General features: G+C 38.4%; 1 protein-coding gene across 1 annotated transcript; it reads right to left on the bottom strand.

Annotated features, from left to right (window-relative positions):
- Positions 1 to 239: 239 nt before the first annotated feature.
- LOC132063635 (mediator of RNA polymerase II transcription subunit 14) lies at positions 240 to 18022 on the bottom strand. Its single transcript, XM_059456288.1, has 8 exons — positions 17528 to 18022; positions 13940 to 15019; positions 11450 to 11547; positions 9087 to 9261; positions 5931 to 6870; positions 4756 to 5777; positions 3344 to 4410; positions 240 to 1622 (listed from the first exon to the last, which is right to left on the bottom strand). The coding sequence occupies exons 1-8, from the start codon at positions 17735 to 17737 to the stop codon at positions 824 to 826; spliced, it is 5391 nt and encodes a 1796-aa protein (XP_059312271.1). The 5' UTR covers positions 17738 to 18022; the 3' UTR covers positions 240 to 823.
- Between the last annotated feature and the right edge of the window lie 4436 nt (positions 18023 to 22458).

The raw sequence follows: 22458 nt of genomic DNA, 5'->3' as shown, positions 1-22458 counted from the left end.
CCTTACATGTATTGCTTGGTCTATTTAGCACAGCCAACAACATTTCACTCTATGCGAGATTCTACACCGCCAATCCTTCCAACTGTTACTACGTTTGCACCCATGAACCCACCAAATAAATTATCTTTCCTACAACTGAAAAAATACAACCATGCCTCATCTCCAAAGTAATAATGGTTGGCTATATGAATTGTGTAAATTCAATTCCATTTGGGAAAAGTTAAAAGTCTATACGGACGTATAAAACACATTTTCTGCTATTACTATAGAGAAACACACCAAGCTGCTGGTATTGCCTCATTATGTGCACTACCTTCTGATTTTGAAAATTCTCACTCCAGATCAGTGCAATGATGAGCATAGACATTACAACCTTTTTGTGCATGAAAATCTATAGGTCAACTACAACAAAAACCTGCTAATTACAAAAAATTTAGAAAAATTTCTTTAATCCTTCACATCCCACAATTTACAACAGTAAGCGAGTGATCCGTGGATTCCTTCTAATAGCAGTCAAGCTTATCTTGTCTGACCACCCAGAACTGATCTTTGTGTATCATCAAAGATTTGTACCACTCCAAGCAAGACGTGGATAAATCTATGTTACCTGTACAAGGGGATAACATCATTGCAATAGCCACTGCAACCCGTCATATACCAGAAAAAAGAAAACCTAGATTACATCCCAGCAAAATCCCAGCTGCTGTGCCACATGCTAATCCATACTTGCTACTTCTTCCGGTTAATTCTGCAGGGCAATTTTTCGGGATAGTCAGCACTACATATACGTATTGTTTAGAGCTACTTTATTGAAATATCTGTTTCACGATCCAATGCTTGCAGCAACCCCACCACCATCCCTCAGCCCCTGAAGGTAGGCATGCAGTGTTCTTTGAACACTGTCTGCAACAACCCTTAATCTTCCCTGATTGGCATCACCAGCAGAATTCCCATTCACTTCTACAGTTCGAGCTACTCTTTGTTTGCATCTTTCCCAATCATCAACTCTCAGCCAGCAAGCCCGTCCACCATGGCTCCCCTCCATTCCCAGAAACAATACATTAGCATTCTCACCAAATGCATATCTCAACCTGACAGATACACAGTAAGGCAACCAAGCAGCACCACCAGCGGCGTTAATATGAGGTATGTGTGCATGATCAAGAACAACCGTCAGCGCAAAATCAACAGAATTATGAGCCCGATCATAGTGAATATTGCTTTTGGATGCAGATGTATTTTCTGAGCTACCATCACTACTATATCCAGCATGATTCTCAAGACACAATTCAATACGGGATTTTTGTGTAGGGACCATGTCACCCCCTTGCACTTGAGACAACCCTTTCTTCCAGGCAATGAGTTTCAGGAATTCTCTCAAAACTGAAATAGGTAACGTCAAAAGTGTAATGAATGACGCAACACGGGAAGCGTCATATGGCTCTGACGCAACACGGCGGCTGAAGTAATCACATATTTCTCCTATTTCTGGTTGTGTTAATTCCTCTTGGGCACTTCCGGGATTTTGCTGCTGCTGCTGTTGCGACTGATGAAACCTCTTGACACTAATAACTTGCAAGAGAAGTTGAACCCTGTGAACGCTAACAGCAAATACATAGCCCCTGCAGCAACAACTCCTTTCAGAAAACAGGAACTCAAGATCACAAAAAATTAAACATGCTCAAATGAACCAAATAAAACTAGCTCACACCCAAGCGATTGTCAGTAGAATATATTGAAGTAGCAGTAACTTTACTAGACACAAAAGGCCACCATAAAAAACTTCAGAGAAGATATTCCAAATATGGAATATATAAGAATATATAATTCAGATTATACATTTAAAAAGCACCGAGCTTTCTGGCCAATTGAAACAGAGTGCTAACAAGTTAGATAGTTTAAGATACTAAGCAGAACAGGTTGAACATCAAACACAGTAGACTAAAAGAAATTGTGTGAAACTAAAAAAGGACAAAAATATCCGGTGAGAATCTTTTTTTAATAGATTGGGCTTGATGAAGTTCACCAGGCCAGGGAATACGGTTCTAAAAGGAAAAACCAAGAGCACAAAAACCACAAAGAAACATGGTATAAATGTTATTCCCAGACTCTTCTTTTACAGTAGACTTGCCTGACTCCTAAAATATAATATTAGAAGAGCATGAAGCCACAATAAAAATAACTCGCAAAAGATTCCGATATTTATCAGGGGGTTATAGCATTACTTCTTTGAGCTGATCATAAAAAAACATGCTGAATGAGCTACATTGCTTGACTATTTTGCCGTAAAGCCTAGGAAAGAAGTTGAAATGTCAACACTCATAACATAACTAGAGTTTGACCTGCTCCAAACACAATGAATGATTAAGGAAGAGCATCTTTTTTTAGAAATGAAATAAAAAAGATATAGTAACATTAGCAACAAGAGGAACAAGTTATATTTCTACAATTTAAAATAAATACAAAATCAAAATAGAATACTCAATCTCTAACTGTTACAAAAAGTATCTTTTTATATAGTATCTACCCTACCCTCAAATGCTCCAGAAAAACCTTTCAAAGTCCTCATTATTTCTCCCCACTTAGAAGATAGAAAATTCATTTCTTGGACTCTATTTCCACACTCCTACCATACTCACATATAAAAAATTACAAGGATGTGGAGTCATGTCCAATAAACATCCATACTTCTCAAACCTTGAAGAAATATTAACCCCGTTATATTGTTTCCACCACATAAGACACTGCACAAGCCAAGATTTTTTCTCCTATGCAACATAAGTGGCATCAATTACAGACAACATATTATTAGCAGAAAATCGAAGCTAAGTATCAATGTTTGAGTGACAAGAATACATGCAAAACAATTCAAGCAGAAATGAGATATCAAAATCCCAGGTAAAGGCAGGGGAAAACAAGGAGAATGAAAAAATGACGAGCACCACTTCAGAAGGGTTCACTTTCATGCATAGACAGTGTAAATTCATGTAAGACGCGTCCAATGTAGAGGAAAATGTGAGAACTAAGAACTTGGAGATTCTCTTCCATTGCCAGAAAAAAAATGGCAAGCACGACTTCAGACAGGTTCACGTCATGCATAAACAGTGAAATTCATGTAAGACGTGTCCAATGTAGAGGAAATGTGAGAACTATGAGTTTGAGATTCTCTTCAATCGCCAGGTTTACACATCCAATTTAGAGGATATGTGAGAACTTGGGATTCTGGAAGTCCCTTTCCAATCCCAAGTTTCAAGGTTCGCTTCCATCCCATTCTCTCCACTACTATTCAGTGCAGGAGAATTGGATAGGGATTAGATAGAATACAGAATGATTGGAACCTTACCCCACAAAGAAGCGTAAGGCTGGCTGCTCCTGATCCAAATTCAGCAATGCACCTTCATTTTCTTTCAGAATTGATCCCAAAATCTCCTTCAGAAGGTCCGGTAACTGAGCAAAGAGCCACAGCACCCCAAGATATTTTAGAATACCTCTGAGAACCTTCTTGAGAGCAACAAGAGGAACCCATCCACCACCATACCCTCCATCATCACCAAGTCCAATAATTGCAGTATTCAGTTCTCCTCTGACATGAGCAGGTACACCAGTACCAGGTGGTCTGCGCAATGGCATTCCTGCATTCACCCCAGCTAAATTCGATGCTGGTGGAAGGCCATTTGCAGCACGGTTGAAACCAGTTACAGTGTTTGCTGGGCGAGCTAATCCAGCAGAATTAGAGAGATTAGTCCTGTTGGTATTTGCAGCTGGAAGTTGTGAACCAGCATTTAAACTATTTGAGTTACTCAAACTAACTGCTTGTTGAGAACCAGAAAAATTAGAGTCAATTCCATTCAGCTCCTGGGCAACATGTTCCATGATGAAAGGTCGAAATTGTGGACATGGCAGTGAACCTCCAACTTCTGGCCCCCCTTTAGGTGGTGTAGCTGGTTGCAACCAAACCTGATCTCCAGCAAAACACCTCATGTCAACAGCAAATTTTTTCCGATAAATGATGCGAATCCAGTACGGACCACGTAGTACCACAGAGACATCTATTGGCAGCAACGAACTCGGAACAATGCCAGGACCACCTCTTCCAGCAGCTGCTGCAGCAGCTGCCAACATTGCAGCATTAGGATGGCTGTGCGTGCCATGTGTACCCACAGTAGCTGAAACAGGATTAACTCCAGGTCCGGATGCAGGCTGATTCATGCTAGAGTTCACATTGCTTGGTAAAGATGGACCATAACTAGTCTGCTTTCCAACAGAAGAAATAGGCGCTGTAACACCAGAAACTGGAGCTGCTCGTGCCGGCCGCGTTGCAGCAGCAAGAGCATGCAAGGGTCCTGCAGTGAGACGGATGCAGTCCAAAAGGGATGCAACTTCAGCCCCATTGATGAAATCTTCAAGAAACTGTGAGTTTGTCAAACACAGTAAAATGGAAGTCGTTAAGTATTGGAACCACAGTGGAAGTTTTGAGCTTAAAATATGGATAAGTCTGAAAAGGTGTATAATAAAAAAGTTAAAATAAAATAGAAAGGCAATGCCACCACATGCAGAATCTTTCACAGGACTTCCATAGTTTAAACCACAACAATGTAATGGAATAAAGTATAGATTCAAGCTCTCAAGAAAAGGCCAATTATAGGTTCATATGCAATTGAGGCTCATCGTATTGTAGACAAGAAAAACAAAAGGAATAAAAGGAGACAGGCGAAAAAACAGAACAATTCATATGTAACAAAATGGAAAGCAAACCTTTGTATGTGGCCAAAGTTGATCAGGTGAAACATGCATTGTGCAGCCCTCTTTACCCGATTCCCATTCAACCACGAAGCGAGCAAGCACCCCAGAACCGAAACTGAACCACAGACTCATCAGTCCTACTGCCTCAATCCTGAATTGCTTTCTCATCTGTTCAGAAATTCTATCAGTTGCATCAAAAGGTCCTTTAAGTGCAGCCGGTGCTTTACTTTCAGAATTTGCATTATTTTCTTCAAACTTTTCATCAGCCCTAGCACCAAGCAACTTTCGCATACCAAGCGCAAATGTTCGAGCATTAGATAGCCTTTGGATATCAGCCACTAACTTCTTTATGCTATCAGCATTAACTGAAAAATAGCTCAAGACAACACCTTCAGAATCATAACGGATATGAGAATCTGCATCAGATGTATTGGCAATCCGAATTCCAGAACCCCATGGAGTACTATTGCTTCCTTTCTGAAGCTCCCACAAGTCCTGGAAGTGCTGGTCATTAATTTTCACATCCCAATACATACTTCCAGGTCTACCTAGCCGCAAGCATATATGTTGCCATGCGTCATCTCTGGCAAATGGAACGCGGAACCATAAGTTCGAGGATGCACTTCTAAGACCCACTTCTTCAACGTATGGGATGTCAAGTGACTCCATCTGACTAGTAAGCCGGGCATGTTTGATACATAGTGAGCAATGCCTGACTACATGAAGAAGGGAAGAAACATATATACTAGAAGGTGCATTCCCTTTATTAGCTTCAGCTATAAGACTTCCATAGCTATACTCTTCGGTTTTACCAGAAATATCTGAAGAAATAAGCATCAATGACTTAGATATATGGGTGCCAGCAGACTCCACGAGTTTCCTTCGCTTATATGATCCTTCAATGGACTGCATTGCTTGAAGTGATGGAAGTGAATCCAACACATCTGACAATGTACGCTTCCTGGGCAAAATGTTACATCTGGAAGCTGCATCTTGCTCTGACTTAGTACATGTTGCTGAATCTATTGCTTGGGCTGGCAAAAAAAACATGTGCATCAAAAGTAAGCATGCCTACTGAGCATTTAAAAAAAAAAAAAATTGTAGGAGGCGTAGCTATAGCAGACAGATGTATATACACAACCATGTAAAGATATATAAACGGCAATTGCAGAGGTGCTTTGACTTACATCCAGGACTTAAGACCAATGAGTTGGACTCAGAAGTCCTGAAACCACCTGGTACAGTTCCCACAGCAAAGTTTCTTGGGCCACTAGCTTTTCCACTTGATCCAGAAGCTGGAGGGCAAACTCGCTGTGGTGGAGATAGGAGTCGAGCTGACTGATTTGTAGATACAGTCAGCTGGTCTTCATCCAATGACGTATAAGATCCAACTCCTGCAGAGTGAGGTGATCTGAGATTAGTCAAATCTTGCTCAGACTTCGAAGCTGTCAACTTTTTCCCAGTTTGACTCCTTCCTGGAGCCGCAGCCAATGAACCAGATGAGCCCGACTGTATCACGCCCTTGTACATGGAGCTACTGTAGTTTCCTGCTCCCCGATCCCACTTGGGGGACAGTGTTCCAACTTTAAGACTCTGATAATTAGCAACACCACAGCCAAAATGAGATGCAGGAGAAGAACCGAATGTTGATGGGGGAATTTGACCAGAGAAAGAAGGGACAGAGGACCCTTTCTCAAGTTCGAATACTTCATCAACAATAGAACAAAATGTTGATGGCACACGGGAAGCAACTATAGAGCCTTCCAAGCTGAAGTCAGCAAGAAGACTATTTTCAGATGTTTGGTGACTGCCACCATCATTAGGTAAAACTGAAAGCAGTTTCTTGCTGTTGAGAAGACTCAAATTGAGCTCATCCTCACATATCTGCATCTGACCAATGTCAACAGTTTTTACACGAACCACGTTACTCAGATCAGCAAGAGATTGAGCTTTTGCAGGTGAGTCTGACTGACTTTCTAGCAATTTGAACACAGGTTTGAAGTCTTTGTCAAGTTCCATCAGCAAAAAGTATGCGCTTCCACATTCTGGAAAACCCATAAGCAACAAATTTGTACCACAAGAAATGCTCTTTGGCACCTTAACTGCTGCAGACCCATGTTCAAAGACCTGGGGGTTGGATTCGTATATCATAAAATCATTAAAAAAGCTAATCTCGTCAATTACCACTAGATAAGCTTAAATGATTTAAATTAAACTCCTAAATGCAAACACCATAATTTGATCCAGCCATTGCATCTACAATACGTATGCGGCAAGATAAGAAGATCAAATGAAATGCTATAGAAACTTCAATATTATTGATATAGTGGCAACTAATAATCAATCTATGGGAGAAGCAATAAGCCATGCCAAGGCAAAATGGCAGTCCAATTTTCTCAGATTCAAACCAGGAAGGGGAAAGAGGAAAGAGAGTTTTAACTATAATTTTATTAGGGAGGTTTGACCATCGGTCCGACAATCAAAGACAATAGAGAGATGCACGGAGAAGGTTTATAATATCATGATGTGAAGGTCCCCTTGGTCAGAGAAATTCCACCATATTTTCAATTTCATCAAAGTCAAGGCAGAACAAGTCTGAAAGAATGACACAAGTGGATTATTACTCTTCCTTTTTCCTAGATTGCTAGTCCTTTAAAGCAGAATCTAACAGACTAGGGAGGAAAAAAGAACATTAAATATATGAGGCCCATTACACCTGTGGTGCACCTATTTGTTCAGGAAAATGAGAAAAGCGTGGTAATCTTCCAGATAAATATGTGAACAATGTACCCAAGGCCCGAGGGTGAACCTAGCAGTTCATACAGCTCAAATGAAGATGATGAGAGACCAAGGTTTGAATGCCAAACAGAGGCAAAAAAGCTAGGTGATTTCTTAACATCTAAGTCGTGATGGATAGAGTCACCAAAAGAAATGGGTGAATTTTCATGTCTATCTAATCCTTTATGGATAGAATTACTCGAAATCTGTGCTGATAGGAAGGATACATGTGCTGGAAATAATCCAGGTGTAGAAGTTGAACAAAACACTACAATTATCACAAAAGAGAAGACATGTAAAATGTGAAACTTATCATCTAGTGATGAATGAGCCATTCCGAAACCACTAGAAACACAGCTCTATTGTGTGCCACCGATTTCACCAACAAAAACGCCACGACCTTACATCAATCACGGACCATAATGCTAAAAATAACATATGTATGGGAGGAATGGAAAGGACAAAGCGAAAAAGACGACGATGTAGATGCACACACATTCTGAAGGGAATTAGTTTAGACATGGGGAACCTGCGTTTAGTGGTCAAACAACATAAAGATACTGTGGCTAGCACACTTTTCTAGGACATTGCAACGAAGATGAGTAGATGATTCCAATGTACTTCACTGCGTTTTGGCTCTAGATTTGTCCCAATCAATTTTAGGTTTATCCCGACTCTTTTAGAGGTAAAACAACATAACCTGCGACCAGGATATCTGTCCCAATTTAAAATGTGTGCAGGTTTTAGGAGTGACTTCTTTCAAATCAGAAATGGGATTCGTATTAGATTTGTAAGGCGAAACAAATATTTGAATTCTACAGGTTTACACAGACATTCATGTTCATAGGTTCATAGCAGTCCATTGATATCCATTCTGTTCAATGTTTCAACTCAATCTAGTGAAATTAGTCATACACTTGACGCTACCACTGTTGATGACTCTCCATGGGTGTGGCATGTGCAAGGCATCATTTGCAACTCCCAAAAATAGGCACCAATGACCATGAAGTTTCAAAAGATCTACTCCCTCCGCCCTAGTTTATGTGTCACTCTTTCCTTTTTGGTCAATCCCAAAAAAGAATAACAACTTTCTATATTAAGTAAAAATTTAACTTTAAACTTCCCATTTTACCCTTAATGAGATGACTTATAGCCATACAATTATCTATAGCTTGTTTTAGACCACAAGTTCCAAAAGTCTTGCTTTATTTTTTAAACTTCGTGCCACCAAACACCATACACATAAATTGGGTCGGTGGCAGTAATATATTGCATGGCACCTTGTCTGCATAGTCTTACTAATAAAGTTTTCTTATCCGGGTAATCTTACTAAAAAGTAAAACAATAATCATAGCTCCACGCAACCTAATGCTTAAGCAAAGCTTATGAAGTTAATACCATTCCTGAATGTTAAAGGAAAGCAACTGCGAGAAAATACAAGACAAAGGAATACTGGAATAATAATTAAACCTCTCTCGTCAGAAGCCTTCGCTCTCCAAATGAATAAACAGAATAATCTAATAGCCAAAAGACAAGGAAAAGAAAGATAAAAGATCCATGCATACCTCAAGGCCTAAGAACCTCCCAATACACGCAAACAAATGTAAAATGCTTTTGCTTCTCAAGCTAATAAAAGCCTCAGCAGCTGACATACTTCCCTGGTTTAGGGCCTCTTCACAGTCAACAACTACTGATGATGATATAACATTCTTGGAAGAGTGAAGAATGAAGTGTCCATTCCTGGAATATAACAAACAATTAAGAGTTTGCAGAAAATAATAGCATTCTAATTCTTGTTTCCTGGCTGGGATTCTCAAAGAGAGAACCAGAAAACAGTGCACTCGAAGCATCTCACAAACATCAGAAGCACTTATGACCGTAGATAATCTCCAAGGACAAGTATTTCTAGTCAGTTTATTTGATCAATTTTCTCCTTGGACATAAATTATCCAAACAAATCATAGACAATCAGGTAGAATTTCTTAACAATATCTGACATTTCTGCAAATATTGCAATGATCAAGCAACATCCAACGTTATGTAGACGAACATCCTAAAAATATATACACGCATATTTTCAATACAATTCGCGAAATAAAGGCTCCTCTAAGTAAATCAGTTTCCAAATTTTTTTCATTCCCTTATAAATGCCCTTCCTATCTCATTATTGTGTGTGTGTGTGTGTGGGTGGGGTGGGGGGGGGGGGGTGTCTGTCTTTTTATCCAAAGGCATTCGCCACAACTGGTTATCACATCATGGGCGAAGCCACACACTCTAGAGAAGTGAGCACTTCAAACAATGACACCTTGTTGGTTTTTGAATCTCAACTTTGAGGAAGTGGATTAATATCAGGATTATTGTATATAGGATGTAGAAATTATTATTTGTTATAGTACTAACTTCATAAATATGTGGTATGTATAGTTTTTGCGCTTATCACTCTTGAAATTCGTATGTATTATTTATTTAGCTTTATTTGCGCCTTTATAGACTAAACTCCGCGCTTTATTTTCGTTTTACACTTAAATCCCCAACAAACCTTAGCGCCTTTTTTGCATTTCTTTCTTTGATAACACTGAATCAAAGAAGATGAAAGGACCATAACACTTTTATATACGTTCATTTTCTTCACAAGCTGATATTCAAAAATCCTAGTGTATAGTTTAAATTGAAAATTAAGCATGGACGAGGAGAAGATTACAAAACCAGTTCCGTGGGCTGATGTTATTTGTCCATGCCTTCCAAAAACAAATAGAGTTTCCTATCCCCCTAAATCCCATGTCCAAGTTGATTCCAGATGACCCAAATGTCTTTTTGATGAGCTATTGTGGTTTGACTCTCAGGTTTGACGATTTATCAGTTCTATGTTTTTTTCTCTAGTATCACCACTTACAAGTGAGAGAGAGAAAAGATGAGAGAATTGAGTGTAGTTTTGGGGAAATGACAAACTAGTCCCTCCCATTATTAACATTTTTTTTAATTAACAGGGGTGTCAATGCAAACTTGCGCACACTTCAACTATTCACTGGTAACGAGCAAATCTACCCAAGGCTTAGGCACGTGCAAAGAAATCACCTAGTGTTGTTTTTGTCTTTGCTGGGACTTGAACGCTGCTGTTCAAAGTTTGCACCCAGTTCATTGACCACTACATCACACCCGTGGATACTGCTCTATTATTAATATATTGTTAGTGTGCTATTTAAAAGAACATGACAACCTGTCATTTCACAAACCAATTTACATTAGGAAATATCGAAAACTTAAATTTTGCATCTTTCGGTGTTTCACAAACCAATTTAGATTAGGAAATATTGAAAACTGAAATTTTGCATCTTTCGGTGTTTCCCATGTACAAACTCACAAAAAACATTCTTGGCCCACCTCTCTTGCCCTCATCCACAACAAAGGTTGGCCCTCAGTATTCTGCACCCATGGGCATATGTCCTGGTGGACTGTTCCCTTTCTACAGAGCTTCATAGGCGTTGTCCGGTTTCTCAATCAAATGTTTGGATGGGTAAAAATAGAGGGAAGAAAATAACAAACTGGGATCAGTTTTGGTTCCTTTCGGAGCAGACAGTGGCGTCAGAGCAAGAGGAAGAGCAGACTTGAGGTCGAGTTACATTCTTTTCTGGTGTGACACTGTATGCTGACCCAATAAAAAGACTACCACAGACTCAGCAGACCAAACTCAACAAAAGTGTGAAATGGTCCAAGGTTGTTCGAACAACTCAAGTGTTGCAATTGGTTTCTCATTAATCGGAGATAACTATTCCAACCCTTATCCTACCGATACTCATTTTGATTCATGCTAATACTCGGTGGCAATAATTAGAGCACATATACCAACATTTTCCATGTTAGTTCTAGATAAAAAGTTTAAAACACCAAGTGAAATCAACTTCCAAGGAGAAAAGAAAAAGGGGGAAACCTTATGTTTATTGCAAGGGTGAAAAACGATGAGCCAAAGGCACGTACACGCAGGACTTCCTGGCCTTGATACTCCCTGCTGTCGAACTTGTTATCCTTCTGCAAAGAGAAAACAGTTGGGCAAGAGTTAAAGAAGGAAAAAGCCTATCATGCAGATATAGTACCAGAAAGTCGAGACAAGATTAGGGGACACCTTTCAGGAAAGATTATAAGTTCTTCTTTTTTGATAAGGTAAAAGTTAAGATTATAAGTATACTTCATTACTTACAAATAGCATCTGGACCTCAGCTTGGTTGTCTTAAGACATCACTTTATTAACATATGCAAAAAAGATCCACCAAAGTTGGTCCCATGTCCAGACTTAAGAAACAATAGCAGCACTTTAACATGCAAAAAAAAAAAGCTCTGAAACTTAGTCATCTAGAATCTCCGCCTTTTGCTTTGGGTAGAGATGATAATCGAGCAATATTATGACTCTTTTTATGATCGTAATTGGGCTGCTTCACTATTCCATTTTCATTAACCATATATGCTCTTCGAGGATAAACTAAAATAAACGACAAAGAAGGCTGCTGATCAATTACATCATGTGCAATGTCATGGGCGGCTTTCCAGCCATGCCCCATGACCCTTTGGATGCGCCCCATGGTGCCATGACAAGCCTCTTATGACGGCCCCGTGCTCGGATGCCCCAAGTGACAAGGTTGCTTCTGCCTGTGTCACCCCATCAATGTTCCCTCGCTCGCGCCCCTGCGCTGGCCGTGCCCCAACGCGTTTGCAGCCCTGCTACAGTGCCAGCGCCCAGCGCCCAGTGCCTGCGCCCCAGTGTGCGCGCGCCCTGTGCCCTGCGCGCATACATGGACCCGCTCTATGTCTCTTTTGTTGTAAATATCCCTTTTGTTGTAAATATAGAATAGTTTACACAGCAAATTTATGTCTAGTCCCGTATTGGGTTTTTATTTTTAAAGCATTATTAGGGATCAACAATCAAAACTTTCAAGCAAGCAATCAATTCTTTGCTCTCCCCCTCGACACCGCTTGCTCTCATTGTAATAGCTTTCATTAATGCAAACAAGCTCTCTTTCTTTCTCATTCTCAATTCACTTTTCTGTTCTCTCTCAATTGCTCTTGACATTGGTTTTCCCGACCTGCGGAGGGGACCCCGGTTGGGCGGACAAGAACCTTGGAATTATCGGTTGCTTAGCCTTGAGAAGTCAAGGCGCCGTAACAGCAACAATGCACAGTTCACTATTTGCCAGTCTATATAGTATGTCATATCAACACAGGAATTGTTTTATTAGTGGATAACAAAGAAACTTACCTTTGCATACGAATTGCCTAGAGTGTCAATAAATAGACCTTTTACTATCGAGCATGTACCTTTTTCATAAAGATGGTCAATAAGTAGACCTCACTCATCAAATAGAAAAGTCAACAAGAAGACCTTAACACCCTAATCTCTGTGAACGAAAATAATGCATACTCCCTCACATCTCCAAAACCTTATCGTTAGGACTGACAACACATTGGCTGGTATAGAAATGACCTCAGTAGCTGGAATCATGCGTAATATTGAGTTAACACAACGTTCTTTTTCCTTTTTGCTTTTATCTCTTTCCGTGATTGGTAAGTTGCACACAGTTTGTAAGCTATTGTACCTGTACCGACTTGCAAGGTATTTAGTAAACCATATTTGGTCGCTACTAGCCTCTAAGCGCCCCATCTCAACTATTCTGTTAAGCTATTCTCAGTTATCCCCTAGTTTTTCAGCAGCGAATACTACATAAAATAGTAATTTAAGTACTTGATCCACCCAACAGCAACCAAACAAGAAGCTTTTTAGGAACACATTTTTTTCTAAATTTTAGATCCCATGTGCAATGGCACATAAGGCAGCCTAAATGAAAGAGAATTGCTACCTATATGAAACAGAACTCCCTCTAAATTTTCTAAGCATATCGGGACAACTGGCAAGTTCTTTCCTATATAACTGCTGGAAATGCCCGCAAGCCACACAGGAGAGATAACCCGCACTACGCAAGCCATGTGCGACGAGCTCGACCCGGAAGGCAAATCCCCTGCTGTCGTAGGCAGGGGGTTTTGAACCTGAGACCTCCATTATGGGAGCCCCATGCTCAACCAACTGAGCCACCCTTGCGGGTTAGTTCTCTGACATACTTAAATTGTTTATTATCAAGACTCCATCCTTATCACAACTCTACCTATCAGACTTGTATTGCAGGAAGCAGACGACATAATGACAAAAATAGCTGTTTGCAGGAAAAGGCAGAGATTGACTTGAACTGTTCCATCCTTGCTAAACCATACTTCAATTTCTTTTTAACTCAGTGGTTAAGACTGGTTAAGAAAGGTAGATCTATAAAACAACACGTCGTAGATAGTTTATCCAACCATGCATAATAACCAATATGGAACTTATGACTTGCATGAGTTCTCAAAAATTCCAATAGATGTATTTAAAATAACTAACCTTCCGAGAATCAGCAAGCATTTCTTCTACATGGCATTGAAGCTGAACATCACCAGGAACTCTACATATCTGACCATTTTTCTCAAGTTCTTTAAAAATCTCTAGCAAACGAGTATAGCGATTGCAGCATATCACCCTAAGCAGCAACTTCTCAATGTCAATACAACTCTGGTCAAGGGAAAATTCTGCTTCTTTTCCAGTCAGAGGATCAATAACAAATGTGCTATGAAGACACTTGATTCGCAGATCCGGTCCGGGTTCAATTTTTATAAATGGGCATGTTCCAATTTCGGATGTTCCGGAGTTTTTATCCATATCCAACCAATACAAAATCTTCAGCCCAGGAGTACGCAAACTGGCAGATTCAGACTCCCCATCTTGGGATGTTTGTGTGGAGCCAGCACTACCACCCTGTCCAGTAATACCATCAGTTATGAGCTCAAAACGAATAGCATCTTTCCACCTGCCCTGGCGAAGTGTTTGCACTTGCCTTATGACAGTGTCCATAACAAGTGCCACACAAAGCTCATGCAGGATGGAGTATAAGGTCATAAATGGATTGTCAGCAGCAGCCATTCTGCGTTCCAAATCATCACCAAGAGCATGCCGCCGAAAGTCATCCAGCTTCATAGGGCCACTTCTCTCACCAACAAGCAGTTCCATATGTAATATCCTCCACATTGACAAATGTCCTCGGTAACCAAGGGTAACTAGAACCTTAAATTCTCCTTCCACACGAAGCAGAACAGTACCGTCAGAAACTTTGACTTCAGTAATGTCCTTAGGAAGCGAAACCTCAAGGAGTTTAGACCTAACAATTGCGTCTAACTTCTTTAATGCTGGCTTTTGCTGGTCGTCATTTAATGTGCTCTGCAAGCCTACATCTTCGATACATTTTGGCAAACGCTCATAACTTCCGGTAAGAAGAACTTCAACAGCCGAAGGAACATCATAAATGGGAGCACGAGCTTGTTGTAGTCCTTCGTGCATAAAAAACAACGAGTCTGCAGCTTGGGTGAAACATGTATCATGACTAGATAAAGTTGATGCAAGTTGCTGACTATACTGTATCAGGGGGACCTGCAAACCAGAAAATTGCATTGGTAAAAAAGAATTTAGTTATGGAGTATGAACTGCAGGCTCTAGGAGATTGATGATAAAAGTATGTACGGCCAACCGTTATGTCCAAAGGTCCAGGAAGAGTTAACAACCATATTTCTACAGTCACCTAGATACTGAATACAGTACAAGTGAATCTTTCCTTTCAGAAAAAGACATATGAAGCAATGAAGACATGACAGGGAAAAAACAACATGAAAACAAGCCTCGTATTTACCAACACATACCTTTGAAGCGTTTATTAAATCTAAAATTACAGGTTCAAATGATGCTACAGAAAATTGTTTGAATTACAGGCAACTCATTGCTCTTTTGGTATGGGAACAGTTTTCGAAGAAGCACTACTCAGCTGAGGCTGCATAATGTCCTGAGTAGAAGCAACGGGTATGGGAGACATAAAAATGATGATCACCTTGAAGGATAAAAAATTGTTTGGTGTTTGATGATTGACAATGTTGCTTTTATACACAAATTCATAAAAAAAAAATGTTGCTTTTATATACAAATGGTCTTCTCCAAATAAAGAAGAGTGCTTTAAGACCCTTTTCTAGGTCTTTTTGCCCCGTGAACAGACAACTAGCTTTTTCAGGGACGTATAACACGGACCCGTCCATATTGTGCTGGTGGAGCTTTTCTAGAAGGTAGGTGGGTCGTATAGAGAGAGAGAGAGAGAGAGAGAGAAATAGGAGAGCTTTTGAGGGGATTGAAAATGATTTTGCACATTTAAGGAATAGTCTTTTTCCTTTGATTGCTTTTTGGTGCACCCTGGATATTCCTTCTTGTATAGAGGATCCTGTGGCTTTTGTAGAGAATCATGTTATGATGTAGTTTCTCTACTTTTGGTATACTCTTGTATACGGGAAATTTTTCTTCCCACTTTTAATAATATTATTTACCTTATCAAAAATAGAGGATAGGTGAGAATCACTTCTACAATTACCTAACGGTAGAAGGTCTAGTTCAAACCCAATACTAGGGAAGAGCTTTTTCATTTTGGTTTCCCGATTTTCTAGTAGGTTTTCGGTTTTGATGTTCAAAATTTCGGTTAATCAGTTTGGTAGTCCGGTTTTTAAAATTCTGTACTTTTGGTTAACTGAAATTACATGTTGTCCCCTTTGACCCATAATCCTTTAACAGTCCACTACAACACAACAGTCCAGATATCCGCCCATACCCATGACCATAAGCACATAAAATTGCTCCCTTTAGAAACACGACCAGATATGATCTCCCCACACCTGTAACTCTTTGCATGAATATATGCATCTTGTCAGCAGTTAGTACAGAAATGCCCGAACCCCGAGGAAAAACAAGTGCATAAGATGGATATAGTTCTTTATATCCGCTGTAAGATTTTCTCGGGTAGAATAAGGGTACTCCTATAGCTTCTTCCCTTCCCAAGAAGCCTTCGACAAGGAAATCCCTTATCACCTTTCTTCCACTACCATTTCGCTGCATTAATAGGGATTAATAAACAACTAACAAACAACCTGTTGATACAACTTGGACAGAGAATTGAGCAATCATAAAACCTTCGGAGCTGTCCTCGACTTTTTTTTTCCTTTTTGATAAGTGTGACATTTATATGTTACCAGTCTAAAAAACAAAGTGTCCTCGACATTTACTAGAACTAGAATTCCACCACCCCCCCCCCCCAAACGTCTCATTTTAAGTTCTAAATTGCGCCTGATGATCCATCTTTACCCATTCCAATCACCAAATTCCATCAGAACAATATACTTTCTTTTTTTTTTTAACAGTTCCATCAGAACAATATACTGTATAAATAGAAAAGGACAATCCTACCAATTCCACCACTACTCTTTGAATGCACCAACAGCTAGCATTATTGCAAGTTCCAAATTATTTTTCAAGATTAATCTATTTTGAATCGAATTCTAATTTCCGAAAAAGGAAAATGATAAGAAAACCACATCATCCTACTCATTCCACGGCTTACCTTTCCAAACTTCATAAAGATCCATTTTTCTCCATTCCAACTCTTAAATTTCACAAAAACAAACACATAACCCTATTCATTCTATCACTAGTCTCCCCCAATGCATCAAAACAAAGAAAGAGAATTCCTTTTCTCCCCATTCCATTTCTCAAACCCTGAAACAAAAGAAATCCTAGAAGTCCACCGCTACTCTTCAGACGCATCAACAAAGAGCGGGAAAAAAATGCAATCTTTATATTCCCCAAAGAACTCAAACACAAATTCCAACATCTTCCTAAGCCACGAATGAGAATTTTACCAGTACCTATGCAGGGGCAAATTTAGTGTCTAATTTATGGGGCAAATTTAGCATCTTTAGTAGTGCACCCATGTTCTAGAAATCCTAAATTCGCCTCTACTTCTGCTGGTGTGAGGTAACAAATTACGCAAGAAAAAACCACCATTACATTTAAACAAGAAAAAGTAAGTGATAGTCTTCAATGTTGAATGAATTAAAAGTAGAAAGCAACCTGTTGGCACCATTTGGATAGGACATTGAGACGAAGCATACGTTGTTGAGTCTTAACTACGTATTTTAAAATCCCAATTTTCTTCTCAGAATCGGATAAGTCAGATGACTTGCACTTATCCACTAACTCCTTTAACGTCACATACGACTCTTCAGCTGTTCGGCTTACCAACGCCGAGAAATCCACCGTTTGTTGCCCTAATTCCGCCATCTCCGCCGCAAAAAAAAACTCTTCTCCGATGCGATAACGAAGCTCAATTCCTACTTTAGGAATGCCATTTAAGGTGAATTACTATTTAGGGTTTCGAAAAAACGTGGAATTTGAAGAGTCAATTATGACCTGTAGATATGTGTGGGTGTTTGTTTATTCTTTTTTAATGACGCGAGTGCTTTGTGAATTCCTAAATATGACTTATGCGGAAAGGAGTGTGTGTGTGTGTTTTTTTTTCCTTTGGATTAGATCGGATGTCTAAAGGATGCGTAAGGGCGAAGGAGAGGACGGGCTAATGGAATATGGTGCTATACTACTACTAGTATTTAGTCGGAGAGAAGTCAAACTTGGAAAACCTTGATTGGTTTGACCAAGTTCTCAAAATTGATTTATTTTGGAAGAAATGGTCTCAAGTGAAGTTTAAGATGACGTCATCAGATGAGTAACAATTTTTATCATTGGCTAAGAGCCTGATTGGATGGACTTAATCTAGCTCTTTTAATGTCAAAATAGTTTTTAAGCACTTGCATTAAGCTAAAAGAAAAAATTTATAAGTTATGATTCCTAACTTATAATTCAAAAGCTATAAGCTCATCTGAACATGCTCTAAACTAGAAAGTGTTTTTGTAAGAACAATCAAAATAAGTTAGTGTTAATAGTGCTTTACCAAATAAACGATTCAAACTATCTATTACCAAAGACTCGATCTGGACTACTGATTCCTGCACCATAGCTATAGAAATTACCTGCCTTTAAATTTTGTTATCCGGATCCGATGTGTGTGCGCCTTGTATTGTGTTGCATCGTTCCATGTAGTATACATCTTTCCAGCTTTTGTAGAACTGTAATTTTGATTCCTTTAAATTGAATGTTGATTTCTTTTTCTCATTCACTAAATACAAAGTACACGTGAAATTCATCAACTAGCATCAAATTAAATAAATAATCAAGCAATGGATTGAGAATAGACAATTATTGTATTATGTAATTTTGCTATACCAAAATGTCCTTCGAGAATTAAAGATTGAAATAACATTTTTGTGTCATCACAAATAACATTTGTTTTTACGGTGTTCAAAACTTCGAGTAGCCGACAAAGGATGCTTAGATGAGATAAGATCCACACACAACTCAAACGAAGTTAGAAGGAACCCCTGCTACCTCATTTGTCATTGTGCTTTAATATTGTAGTGGAGATTTACTGTGTGCATTGAGTTCATCTTTGAGTTAAACAGTTATTCAAGCATCAGCATCATTATCTTTTGGTATTTTTAGTCATTTCGGGTAGCAATAAAATATGTTTTAGTTCAAGCTTCAAGCAAGTCCTGCTAGTGATTGATTGAAACACGTCGCCATTTGGCTGTATGTTCTCCCTCAAATAATACTGCATTTTATAAGGTGATTTTGGTGATCGAGGAACAAACTGATCAAGTAGGATAGCTCGTCCACAACTTTTTCTTACATGTTATTATTCAATTTTTCAAGGTCTTGGTCTAACCAAAATTTATTTGTAATCACAAAAAGCCGGTTATGACTTAGTTCATGCATTCTAACACTTAAATTAATACTATGATTCAAAATACAACCGAATTTAAAATACAATAAGTTGAATACAATGTAAAATTAGTTAGGAATGAATCCAGCTTAATTGAATACATTCGAATTGAATACAACGAAATACAACCGAATTCGAATACACGTTACTGTAGCTACGAAATGTAATTAGCAAAAGTGTAGCTATGCTTGGAAAAAACCCAAAGTGTAGTCATTTGTGTAAGTTGCCCTTAAATTAGTTAGTAAAAGTTTTAAATGCTATTTTGAGAGAATTTTTCTTTCATAATTCTTTCTTCTTCTTTCTTACAAGGAAAGAGAAAAAATAGTTTTACATTCCAACCACATTTTGTTCTACAAAGGAGATTGTTTATTAATTATGATGCCTAATGCTAAAGATCGTCATTATTAATTGGGATCCTATACCATCATATTCCATTTCGGATCGTTCAATTTTCATATTATGTAAGTTAAAAAAAAAAAAAAAAGTAAAATTGCAAGAAGAATTCACTTGAGAATTTAAATTTGCAAAATAGAAAGAAAAGAAGAAAGAGAAAAGTTGAACAAAATTAGAAGAAGATATGAGTGTTCAAGAATTGCTAGAAGAGCAATCGTATCCCTTTGATTCCGGCGATCGAACATTTAGCATGGTTGGCCTCACACACCGCTAAAAGTGTCTCTGAGGGGTATAGGGGTATTAACGTATAACGTGGATCGATCCACGTTATACAATTTTTTTTTTTTAATTCGTTTTGTGATTCTGACAGAGGGAAAAAAAAGTTGGGGTATAACGTGGACTGATCCACGTTATACCCCTTTTGGTATATATATTTTCGGCTACCCCCTTTTGGTTTATACCGTGTATTTTTATACCCTTTAGGCTCCGGACTCGAGTATTTTCACCCTAATCCATTTTTACCCTCAACTGCCAAGAAGTAAGTATAGCTTGTTTTACCAAATAAAGCTTGAAATTTACCTACTTGGTTTACATTTTGCTTGATCAAATCAATTCATTGGACATAAATTCAAATTAGGGTCCTACTCTTGCAGACAGACAGTCCTATTACGAGCTAACTTAAGGCCATTCTTATCCCGTACCTTAGCTAAGGCTATTAGCTCTTTACAACAAAGTTTGCCTTTTATTAACTAAGGACTTGTTTGGCCACAAGAATTATTCACTTTTTTCTGGATTTTATTTTTCACTTTTTTCAAAAAATAGTGTTTGGCCATGAAAATTCCAAATACAACTTGAAGTTGAATTTGGAATTTGAAAAACAAGAAAAACTTATTTTTCAAGTTTTTCACTTTTTTCACAACCAAAATAAGTACATTTCAACAAAAAAAAAAATACTATTTGCATAAACTATGGCCAAACACCACTCTAACTCTAAAATTCCAACAAAAGTGAATTTTTTTTTGGTTTCTATGGTCAAACGCCTTGTTATATCCCGTATTTTTATACGACGGATTATTCGTAAGTTAATTGACATAAATCCAAGGACAAGATTATTTTTGGATATGAGACAAGGACTTTTAATCCCGATTTTAAAAATTGCACGGTTTGCTAATTAATTATAATTAGTGGAAATATTAGTGGAGATTTGGGATTAATTTACCATGATTAGATTATTAAGTGGGGATTTAGGATTAACTAGCCTAATCATATTATTAAGTGGGCCCCACTAAAATACATGGACAATTATGATTGGCTCATGGATGTAAATGGGACACATGTCATGTGGCTGTACATGTGTCACCAATTTGGACAGCATATAAGTTAATGAAGAATGAGTCATACACTTCATTTTCCAACTTCAACAATAATGAATTAGACATGAGAGGAGTTCAGCCATGGCAGCTCACGGCCATGGCTGTTCTTGAGCAACTTCATGATCCTAATAGCTAATTAAATCCCTAAAGTGTTTTACATATCCTTCTTCATATTCCAATTGAAAGAGAAACCACAAACATGCCATGGTCGCTTCTTGTAAGCTCACTACCATGGTCAAGTGCAATTTAAGCCCACAAATTTTGATGCCAAAAAACTAATTTTCTAAGGTATTTCAACCAATTGAGGGTGGTTAATAACGTGGAATTGATCATTAGAGGCAGCAAGGATGGTGGTGATTAAATTTACTAATTTCAGCAAATTAAGGAGCTAAGTTCATTAAGGTAAGATTTGATCCTTTCTACACGTTTTAGAAGGAGTTTGACCGGTTGTAACTTGGTAGATATGAATTGAATCCATGGAATTATATATGTTGATGTTGAAACCGCTCTGTATTTTTTAGTGGAAATTGGTGAATTAATTTTAAGTAGAATTTTGGTTGTTGTTGCTATGGATTATATGATGAGAGTGATGGCATTAAATGGTTAAAGTTGAAGTTGAATTTGTTTTGCGGGTTGTTGTAAAAATTATGGTAATAATAATGTAGTTTTCTTGCATACGGATAAGTGATGTAGTTGTCGTGTGGTCACTATATTTCACTAAATTAGATGGAAAGATTGTATGAAATAACGACAAGAAACGTATGTGGTTTGCTTGGTGTATTCGTAAGTGTTCGTAAGGTTATCGGACATCTTTTTATGTTGTTAGTTGTGAAATGCTTTGGATATGTTGTTGTTCTTCTTGAGCTTGGAAGATTAAGTATGACTAAGATTATACATTATGTTATTATATTGGTTGGGTCGTATAAGGTCGCTTAGATGAAAATGTTACGATTATGGATCGTTAAGAATGACTTGAATATGTCGTAGTCGTTATGTTAAAGATTATGGAATGTCGTAATGTGTGGCTAATTTGGAATGTTGTGCGATCGTCTGGACGTTCTTGTACCGTGTCTTGATTGGTCTCGATCTAGTACTTGACGTGTGGTTATTGATGTTGGCTTAATTGTTATGTGGTTGGTTTGAATATAAGGGAAACGTCGTCTAATTTTCTAGAAAGGAACTATTAACGTTGGAATACGTTTTGAACCTTCCCGTAGCTTAACCATAATTCTTGGCGTCTTAATATAGGTTGAGACACTTTGGGCAGCGTATACGTATTGTGTTACGGATAAGCGCTAAAGGTATGTAAAACTATCCCTTCTTTCTTTTGGCATGTCTTAGATATAAGTGATGTATGAAATGAGCTTTGGGGTAATTCCATTCATAAGTTCCGAGTGTGA

This window comes from Lycium ferocissimum, chromosome 7 (assembly GCF_029784015.1).
Source record: "Lycium ferocissimum isolate CSIRO_LF1 chromosome 7, AGI_CSIRO_Lferr_CH_V1, whole genome shotgun sequence".
NCBI classification, from domain to species: Eukaryota; Viridiplantae; Streptophyta; class Magnoliopsida; order Solanales; family Solanaceae; genus Lycium; species Lycium ferocissimum.
The sequence above is the reverse complement of the archived record's forward strand: the minus strand, read 5'-3'. Positions and strand labels throughout refer to the sequence as shown.